The sequence below is a fragment of the Seriola lalandi genome, unplaced genomic scaffold (assembly GCF_002814215.2).
Source record: "Seriola lalandi dorsalis isolate HSWRI2012SDOR001 ecotype SW California unplaced genomic scaffold, Sedor1 jcf7180002052274, whole genome shotgun sequence".
Taxonomy (NCBI): Eukaryota; Metazoa; Chordata; class Actinopteri; order Carangiformes; family Carangidae; genus Seriola; species Seriola lalandi.
The window spans coordinates 1,890,196-1,900,531 of record NW_019522827.1 but is presented as its reverse complement, the minus strand read 5'-3'; the positions used below and the strand labels follow the sequence as shown (position 1 = coordinate 1,900,531).

At 39.9% G+C, this 10,336-nt stretch overlaps 1 protein-coding gene across 1 annotated transcript; it reads left to right on the top strand.

The window, feature by feature from the left end:
• Positions 1-1,527: 1,527 nt before the first annotated feature.
• LOC111650421 (uncharacterized) lies at positions 1,528-6,216 on the top strand. The gene is made up of 4 exons (XM_023400322.2): positions 1,528-1,758; positions 2,189-2,278; positions 2,650-2,904; positions 4,866-6,216. The coding sequence occupies exons 1-4, from the start codon at positions 1,698-1,700 to the stop codon at positions 5,135-5,137; spliced, it is 678 nt and encodes a 225-aa protein (XP_023256090.1). The 5' UTR covers positions 1,528-1,697; the 3' UTR covers positions 5,138-6,216.
• The last annotated feature ends 4,120 nt before the right edge of the window (positions 6,217-10,336 follow it).

Below are 10,336 nucleotides of genomic sequence, written 5' to 3'. Positions count from 1 at the left end.
TAGTGATTATGATCAAAATAATGTTCTGGCATGAAAAGGTTTGGGGGAACGGTAGTTTGTTTTTCTGAACCATTCATTTTTTACACAGTTTTTGTTAATATTCATGGTTGTTTGTCTCTTGATGATCACTAAGATAAGGTTGGGGTTTACTCTCCTGTTTAATTTACTACGTCAATGTGTAAAATATTCAATTAATAATGAAATTCATGGACAAACAGTCCCAACTGGATCGCATCGTCTCATCCACTGATGAACACTGTGAGGAGAAGCCGTTCCTGTAGACTTCACAACCAAATGAAAGAACAAAGGCCTCAGATTTTTCAGTTCCGTGTTTTGACTAATGTCAGTAATTGTCTTTGCTGATAACGAGTTCGTTTTAGGTTTGCTGTTGCCTCTCAGGGCTTCCTTTGATTCGCTGTCAGCCCACTAGATGACATTTTCCTCTGATTGCCTCTCCATGCAGCGTGTTTACTGACTGAAAGTTAGCATGGCGCTAGACAACTTCAACAGCTTCACTTATGTGTTGCTTTGATGTGCCATATACTCACCGTGAGGCGGGCAAGTCAACATGTTTTTCAACGCAGCACTTTTGACAGCACTTAGTCAACAGCCCCTCAGAAAAGGGCTGGTCTCTGCTCGTCTTTTCATCAGCGTGTGACGATGATGCTGTCGCCAAACGTGTTCAGTCTCCTCAAAAAGACCTCGTCTGTGGGAAAATTATATTTTTACATACCAAGATAAACAGTCAATGTCACTCACTGTCTTTAATTTTGGAGGTTGAAATACAAACTCTGAATTAGGGATCGAATCCCTTGAGCTGAACCATTTGAAAACAAGAATAAAGGTCTAAAGCCGCACTAGTGTCTGAGTGAGGCTGTAGTTACATGGAGAAAAAAATGAAGTGACATGACAATCTCATATAAACCACCATGGCACAACGGGCTTTGTTGGAGCCTGCAGGGAGTCATGGGAAAAACAAACAACTGTGCTCTCATATTACGCTTTATATTAAACAATAGTGTTTTACGTACATTTTACCACATGATAATGGGCGTCAAAAGGTAACACCTCATTTAGATATCAGGCCGGAGATGGTGTTTGCAAACTCCATCCACTACAGAAGACCGTGAGATTTTGTTCAAAGATATGTAGCTTATATATAATAATGATTCTGTTCATTTGTGTTTATTTGAAATGTTGCTCATAAATATGTAACTTGAAAATAAATACATATAATGTGAAACTGATCATTTTCTTTTGGTTTTCGTAGTGTAAAACATTGACGGGCGTGTGAGCATAAGAGGGCGAGAGAGCTTGCATCCATACGGTATTCAGCTAACACACTTGTGGGGTATGTGTCTCCATTGTGTTAGGTGACTAAAAGCAGAACAGAGAAGGTAACCTGGAGTCACACATCCAGGCCTCAGCGGTCTCTGCTGGTCTGCGATCAGCACGTTCACAGCGGCCACCCAGAGATCTGCTGGGGAGGGGAGTGTTGTTAAGTCCCCCGAACAACAACAAAACACACACACACACACACTAACAGCTCACAGTCTGCTGAGCGGTGACTCAGGCCGGCATGTTGGGTGTTGCTGGAGGTTTCCTGACCTCTTGCTGTGGACAGAAGCAGGAGGATGAAGAAGGGGACTGGGTGAACAAAGTGTAACGGAGATCCTGAGCAGTCATGAGTGTCAGACATGTTACCTGGAGACCATTTACCTGTGGACGAGAAGGAAGACGAGAGCAACCAGACTAAAGGTTAGTACTAATGACCAGTCTATTCTTTTATTAAAATATATACACACCGCTGCTCTGGCCACTTGTTTTAAGCTTCAACCGATTGGATAATATTTTGTGCTGCTACAGTTGCTAAAAATACTGCGAGGTTTCAGTATTTCCCTGAAAAACGTTATATTCAGAAAAAGTGCCAGAGCCCCTTAAACAGCAGGGAGGGCATCATGGGAAACTGAGACTCCCCAATGACACAGCTTATCGAATCATGCAAGAGTTAGAAAACTCTTTAAGGGAGGATCAGTCTGCACAGATTTAATTTGATAGATTAATATTCAATTCCAAAACACACGCATATATAAAAACAAGTGGAAAAAAGTCCTGGTTTTATTATTCATGTGTGGTCAGCGAGGAATCTTTCGTTAGCTAACAGAACTTTATTTTGATGTGTCTCAAGGTGGTGCGTCTTTTAAATCGCCACAGGAAATCCCTTCAGCACGTGACCCTGTTAGCAGAGGAAATGCCATCCCCACTGAGCTCATCAGCAGTAAGTGGAAACCCCCAGACCTGAACAACAAACAACACAGTGACCAAAATGAACAGTAAAACAAATCAGCTTTGTTAAAGTGAAGACGAGTTAGTGAGAAGGAAAGTAACGATTCATTGTTTCATCAGCTTGTTAACAAGTCTATTAACTGACAAATGTTCACACCAAACATCAGACTCCTTACTAACATGTACTCTTGGCTTTCTTGTTCGCATCTGTGTTCGATACATGAGTGTGTCCATAACACCGTGTGCACTCTAATTTTGAATGTTAGATCAGAGCTTGAATTTGCTTTGTGCTAGTTTTATCATTAAGGAGTCTCCACCTGATTCCTGTTCTACAGTAATTATAATTTCAATCTTTGTGCCCAGCCCAGCCTCTGCCTGCCTCACAGGAGGCAGCAGGGCTGAAGAGGCCTCAGTGTGACCCCCAGAAGCCTACATGCCCACGATGTGACCTCACGGTCCCAGACCCTCTTCCCGCTCTTCCCCCCGGCCTGAGCCGAGTGCAGGGCTCCAGCTTGTTGGTGCACAGCAGCAGCAGCAGCAGCAGCAGCGGCGGCAGGAGGAGGAACAGGAGCAGGGACAGTGTGGCCAGCTCACATCAACCTGCAGCTACACTAAGTGGTAGGTACAACATTAGGACTTCACGCATCATGATAATTTGTCGCATGTATATAAATAATGATAGTAAGTAAATACAGTCAGTACAATCAATACATGATATTTCCTTTCCCTGTCTGCTTTTTCATGTTTCTCTGGATTAATGACAGTATGACAGTACAGACCTGTTGACTGAGCTTTGAGCTGAATGATTGGTTGAACAGTGGTTTAATGTCATTGTCTGTTTGCTGCCCGGCTTGATGGTTTTCAGTGAAAAGCTTAGTGAAGCGCCTGTGTGTGGTTCTTAAGCGGAAGTTGAGAAATTAAACTGATGTGACCTTTAAGTCTTTTCACTTGTCAGACCAACAACTGCTTAAAAACACTTCAAATAAAGCCAAAGTCAAATTTTTGCGGCTTTTCCGAGTATTTTTTTCAAGTATGGCAACTTCCTACAGCCCTTTGTGGCTGGGAAAATTTGAGAGCTGGTGAGAACCTGCACCATACCGGTTTTAAAAGGCGTCTTTTCCCCCCTTCAGCCACAAGGGGCAGCAATGAGACCAGTCGCACTTGAAAATAAAACTCAAATAAGATGACAAACGTGAGATTTATGCGTTTTTGGGCCATTGCCATATGCCATATGCCTGGGTATAACAAGACAAAAGGATTCAAGACGGAGGATATAACAGTGATCTTATAGATGTCTCCTGTCAAAGGATAAAAAGTTTTCTGGAGGTGAAACTTAAGTTAAAACTCAACAATTTCAAACACTGTGTGGCAGCCGGGTCAGGTCGTGGTCAACTCAGTCTGTGGAAAGGTTGAATATAAATGACAGTTTGAACCTGGCAAACAGTTTGTGATTCTGGGGAGACAATAGACATCAGTTAGATTACGTAAAATACCTCTGAAGATCCAACAACATCTCTCTCTCTACCCAAAGTTTTCAGTGGAAGACAACTGTCTCCCATGCAATGGATAAGGAGTTCCCAAATGGATCTATGCTTGTTGTGTCTATTCTCAGTTTAATTCCATGAAATTAAGGCACTTTATTTAATTCAGATGAGAATTCTCAAATAATTAGCAATTTGAAACATTTGGTCAGTCGTTCATCTTTAGCGAGCACAGAAAAACATGTGCATTGAGATGATTTTTCTGTCACCACCAAAAGCGATTTTTCTTTCTTTACAAATGGAGCTCTACAAAGTTTGCCTTGGACACTTTCCAACTGCTGCACTTCCTTCCAGTTTTATCAAAGCGTGTGGGGGGCCACTCTTTGTTTATCATTGTGTTCATGTTATCTCTATGAAGCGACGCATTAAATCAATGCAGTAGCCACAGATAATGCTCCGTCTTCATCTACACACAGATATTAGCATAAGTTATGTGTGGGGGGTGTATAATTCGAGCAGTTAAGCAGGAAAATGCTGAACCCCACTCCCCAGGGAATTCTGCCGTCTCCTTTTCATTTACTTCCGTGAGTAAACAGGATAAAACAGCTTGATTTGCATGAGCTCACTGACTATCTGGTCCTTGTGAGGATGAAAACGGTACCTGAGTAATAATACATGGTTAGGATCGCGAGAGATGCACAATAACACGCCGGCGAGGTTAATGTATGCAATTTCATCTGCACCTAATTTGGTTAGGAGAGCAATTATCTTGTGACAGCTTCTTCCTAGTTGTTGTTCATCACCGACAGCCTCTATGGCCTTTTTTATTTTCCCTGGAGGACTGAACGAACCTCTGTTATTAAGTAAACACAATCACTCTTGATCACTGCAGCAGAGTAGTTTCTCTTTCAAGTTCCATTTGGCACAACAAACAAACACGTGAGAGATTAATTTGGGGTTAATAGAGTCGTTAATCCCCATTTTTGATGGTGTCTGACAGGCTTTTAGAACATACAACAGCTTTTCATGACCTCAGATATGATACCTGAAGCTAAATCACTTCTCCGTCTCATTGTTTCCTCGCTGTGATGCCCACAGACACCTGTTTTAACCTGCTGCTGGCGTGCCTGTCGTGCGAGCTTTCCCTGCTGTCCCTGGGTCTGCTGGAGGCCTGCTACTCCTGTCTCCACCCCATCTGCTCCTGCTGCTGCCACGCCTGCGCCCGCTGCTGCTCGGCCGTTCAGGAGGCGCCCGTGGAGGAATTCAACTGCCACGCCCACTGCCACTCGGTCCTGTTCGAGTCCTGCTGCGAGCCAATCGACTTTCTCGAGTTTTGTCTGGAGTGCTGCGAGATCTGCCACCACAGTTAGGAAGCAGCTGGACCGCCTTGCCCGTGGATTCATTTTCAAGACACGTGTGGAGATGATGATGATGTTGCTTGTGTGAAGGTGTGAACAACACAAGCTACCATTCTATGTGATCACCAAGGTTTTTACTCATTATTTTTACACCATTTGCTGCTAAAATAATAATAACTCCAACTCACATGATTAAGTGGAGATTTGACTTCAAGGCTTCTCACTCTTCTTCAGTGAGGGCAATATTGCTTATGTGCCAGATGAAGCGCTAAATCTTGCTATTGCTACATAGCCAGCATTAGCATTAGCAGCTGTTTACTTATCAGTCTTGCCAAGAGCTTCAGTCATTGCTACTTTTACAAGACAACAGGTTATAATGTCCTCTGAGCAGTGCTAATTATTCAGGGCAGACTGGATACTGTGACTCGGTATCAGAAAATGACGAGGCTGGCCTGCCAAACTGGAGCTAGCCGGTTAGCATACAAACTTCAGTATAAGAAAAGAAGTAATCGAAACGAGAAACAAAACCAGAGGGTTGCTTTCCAACACTGGAGACTCTTGGTGAGTAACGGAATGAAGTCTGATGCTGAACTCACGTTTCTTCTAGAGTGGTAAGTAAACAGCTGTTAATGCTAATGTTAGCTATGTAGCAATAGCAAAACTTACAAATAGCTCCTTTAAGAGGAATTTGACATTTATGGAAATATTTCTTTTCACTTTCTTCCTGAGACTTAGATGAGACGATTGATACCTGGGACTAGAGCCATGAGGTCATTGGCTTATCTTAGCATAAATACTAGCAGCAGGGGAACAGTAGGGTGACTCAGAGTCTGTTTACAGGTCCTGGGGAGTATTAGCGCACATGTGAAAAAAGTTGTATAAAGCTTTTGTGACTCCAGAGAGCTGCAGTGTCTGATATCGTCCCTGTTTCAGTGGTAGCAGCTCGAGGTTACATTAGCTGCTAATAGCATAACACATCCGGACCCACAATGAGCGGTCGTGGTCAAATTGCATTGTTGATAATGTAGGCGCTTTGTAGGCATTTTAACAAGGAAGAGGAATGTGTTAAATAAAAAGCACACAACGTCTGATTCTGCTGTATAGATTTTGTTCCTTTTTTTTTCCAACAGTCCAACTAAGCTGACAAGAGGAAGGAAAAGATGCGTTATCTCTGAGGTGATTTTTTGGAAAACAGATTCAAGGACCTTTTGAAATATTAAAAGAAATTTATCAAGGTGATTTGCTATGTCTTAAAAAATAAATACATAAATATCCTTAGATTGACAGGGTGAATAAAACTGAAGCCAGTGTGGGACTGACCGGTCTTTTTTTGATAAAGAGGCACAAACAGCACAGAAAGACTCACACTGAAGCGTATACAAACTACATTACATCCAAGATACAGGGCTTGTTCTACAGAAATGCCTTTTGTTTGTATATTACATTGCATTAAATGACTTTGACCCAGCAAGATCCTGAACCAGAGGGGTTTACCTCTTTGCTCACGTTTGTTCACGTTCTCATGTTATAAGATTGCAGGTTTGACTTCTCTCTGCGCAGCTCTTTGCAGCTGAGGAGCAGGGCGACACAAAACTTGTCATCCCTCCCTTGAATCCCTTTTCATATTCGTCATATAAAGCACTTAGAACATAAAAGGAGGCTTATTCTCTCTAGATCTTGGAAGATTGAAGCAGGCTCCTTTAAAGTCATCATGTGAGATGACAGCAGAGAGGCAGAGTAAACAGCCAAAAATAAAACAAAGCGGCGATAAAGACAATGCTGTCAATCTGTCCGGACGAGCCAAGAGGCTCATTTAAATCACGTTAGAGCGAATAAATCGGATTTAAGTATCTCTTTTGCCCACAACGCATTTGGATTGTGCCGGTGACAAGACACAGCGGTGATGTCTAATTTAGAGCATGGCGAGCATACACCAACAAATAAACACTCAGGTTTGTTCCACTTGTCCCCCTCAATTTGTTATACCCTTTACCCACAGCTGATGTCTACCTCCACAGATCACAAACAGCTGCTATTGTCAGTGAATTCAGACTGCTACACAGCAATGCACTGTTTTATGGCTGCATGCATTCATTTGCCTTTGAGTTTTGATTTGAAATCACCACTAAAATAAATGGTGTTAATGACGCCAGAGAAGATTCTTTACAATGATTTTGCATTTTATAGAAGGAAAAAGAAAAAGAAAGGCCACAGGGAATGCAAAGGTTTTTGTAATGTTCTTTCTATTAATTGATTAACTGACCAACAGAAAATTAATAGATAATTGTGTTAATTAATTAATGTATGAGTCATTTTACAAGCAAAATTACCAAACATTCCCAAACACTTTCTAAGTCTTATGTGATGATGAATTAAAGCTGTTTGAACTGTTGATCGGAGAAAACAAGAAATTCTGATGGGAACTTTTCACTATTTTTTACATGACAAAATAATTAATTGATTAATTGAAAAAATAATTGGCACATTGATAATTAATGTATGATTATACTAATTTTAGTAAATGAATAATAGAATAAAATAGCACATGTAGAAAAAGGGATAATGAAAACATAAAATAACTCAATCAAATTGCAACTGGTGACTAGTTAAAAGAAATTATTTGCCCAAGTGATGATTTTTGATAATATTAACTAACACTATTGCCTATTTCTTTATTTATTAATAATAATAATAATAATAATAATAACAATAATATTTTGTCTGTGCAGCCATGTACGACACTGAGGGAATTTTATTTTCATATTATATTTTATATATATATATATATATATATATATATATATATATCAATAGGGCATATTATTTTCTTTTTCTTTTTTTTGTTTTTGTGAATTTTGCTTTTTTTAGAGAACTAGGGGGAACTTCAATTAAAAACTTATATATTATAAGCTGATTCTAGTTTTTTTATTTTGACTCAATTTAAGTTAAAATAAAAGTTAAATAAATGAAGATTTTAGCATTTCTCCACCAGAGTTTGAAAACATTATTTACACACAGTCTCAAACCTAAACTACCTGGGTTCCATTGGCTCGGTTGCTCTTGGTCAATTCAACGCTGTAATCCCGCTAAGACTAAGCAGCTTGTCTTTTTCTCTCCTCTCCATACCTCGTACTGCTACGCAGGGTTAGTAATCTCGTTTGAAGTTGCATTACCACATACTTTCTCCTGGAAAATGCAGGAAACAGTCATATCAAACTCATGAAAAATTAATCACCTGTTCACCTCAGTCTGCTGTCCCCCAGTTCAACGCCTCTTTTAGGTATAAAAGAGACATATTAGTGTAACGTACACTGTGAAAAATCATAGTGCTCTGGGTCAAGTGTTGACAGCTTGGGCAATTAGGTGTAAATAGTTCTTTAAATTATTTTAAATATTAACCTTTAAATGTCAAATGAAGAGACACTTTCCATGCTCTGATTTTGCAGCTTTGTGAAAATCAAGTCATAATGCTAAAATAAGGCTGGGACTGGAAAAAAATCTAAATGGAAAAAAAAAAAACTATAAGTGAGGAGCGTTATGAAACTTTCTCAACCTCGATGAAAAAATAAAAAGGCCTCTTAGGTCTTGGTCAAAGTTTTCTGAAATTGCTTTCTAAAGTTATTGATCTGGCTTTACAAATGTTTGACTTCTTGTATGGTTATTTTGTGTCATGCGTTCATTCGGGTGACAGTCGAAGATTGAGAGATGCATTCGCACATTTGTATCATTGCAGAAAGATTTATAAATAAAACGGCCTGTTCAGTTGACAACCTCATCATGCGTCAGAGGCTTGAGGTTGAAAATCGACCCCTTGTTTTTCTGAGCAGCTGTTGGACTGGCAGTCGGAGAGAACAAGACTGGGCGTCACAGACGGAGGATGACCGAGTGAGGAGTGGTTTGTTTTATACCTGAGTTGCTTTTTAAAAAACAACCCTTTCAACACTTTTTTATTCTGCATCTGTCTATTTGTATTCTCGCCTTCCTCAAAAGCTTCATGACAATGGTTGTAACCTACTCAATCAAAATAAGGTTTATGTGTAGTGTATGAAGAGGCGTCTACTGAAATAAGGGGAAATAATAACACCTAATAGTCAGTCTGTCAGATGTGCCCATCTCCTGTAAAGGAAACAAAAATAAATGTAACCAGATTTGAATATCTAACATTTGAGGCTGACGCAGAGAGGACGGATCAAAGGGAGGAGAGACACACCAGAGGGGGGGCAATCATAAACACATTGTCTCATTTTAATAAGTGAGGGGAATGGTTTCTAAACCAGTGCATACCATCAAGTTTAATGTGTTTGGGTGTGTGAGAAGAGGGGGAGGAGGGAATAAAGTGAAGTGCATCAAAACATAGCTAATGAGGGTTGGGTTAAAAATGGGTGTGCATGAAATATTAATGGCAAGCTGCATTTCTATCATGAATATAAGATACCTGGAATCTATGTAAGTTCTGCACATAACTAGGATAAGGAGTAATTCAAGCATAAGAGAGTTCAGGACTAAATATATTCTCTACAGCTCAAATGAATTTAATAAGTCAACACAGACCTGTAATTATCTGATCACTTCTAACATTCATCACCTGTTTGTTACTGATTAGACACTAAGACTCTATTAGAGGCTTTGAAAATAGGGGTAAAAACTCTCATTAAGTAAATGGAAAAAAGGGGACAGAAGTGTGAATGTATATAAAATTTTTAGGATTGGTATCTTTATATTTATCTATGCAAGTCCATGCCATGTCTTGTTTTGTTGATATATGGACAAGTAGTGTTTTGTGTATGTTGTTTTATGACATGACATCAGATCGCATCAGTCACATTTTCAGACCGATCTACAGCATCATTTTACACAACCAAACAATAGAGGTCCTTCTTGGGCCCTTCCCGCCAGTCATATGTTCAAGCTTAGCCTAGTCATAAGGCAAATCTTTACCAAGGGAAGATTCACGCATTACTAAAATGGGTTGCACCACACAAACTAGTTCATGCAAAAAACCAAGGAATTGTACTGGGTGAACCTGAGTTTAGATTACATTTCATAAAAATAACACATTATACCTCAAATTACAAAAACTTAAGTCACTAATGTTAGACTGAATGACCCAATGGTGTTAGGAGGTTAGTGTAATCTGGACCCACTCTAAAACATTATGACTTTGACTAACTCTCACGCATATTTCCTCAAGTATGCGTATATAAATAAAAC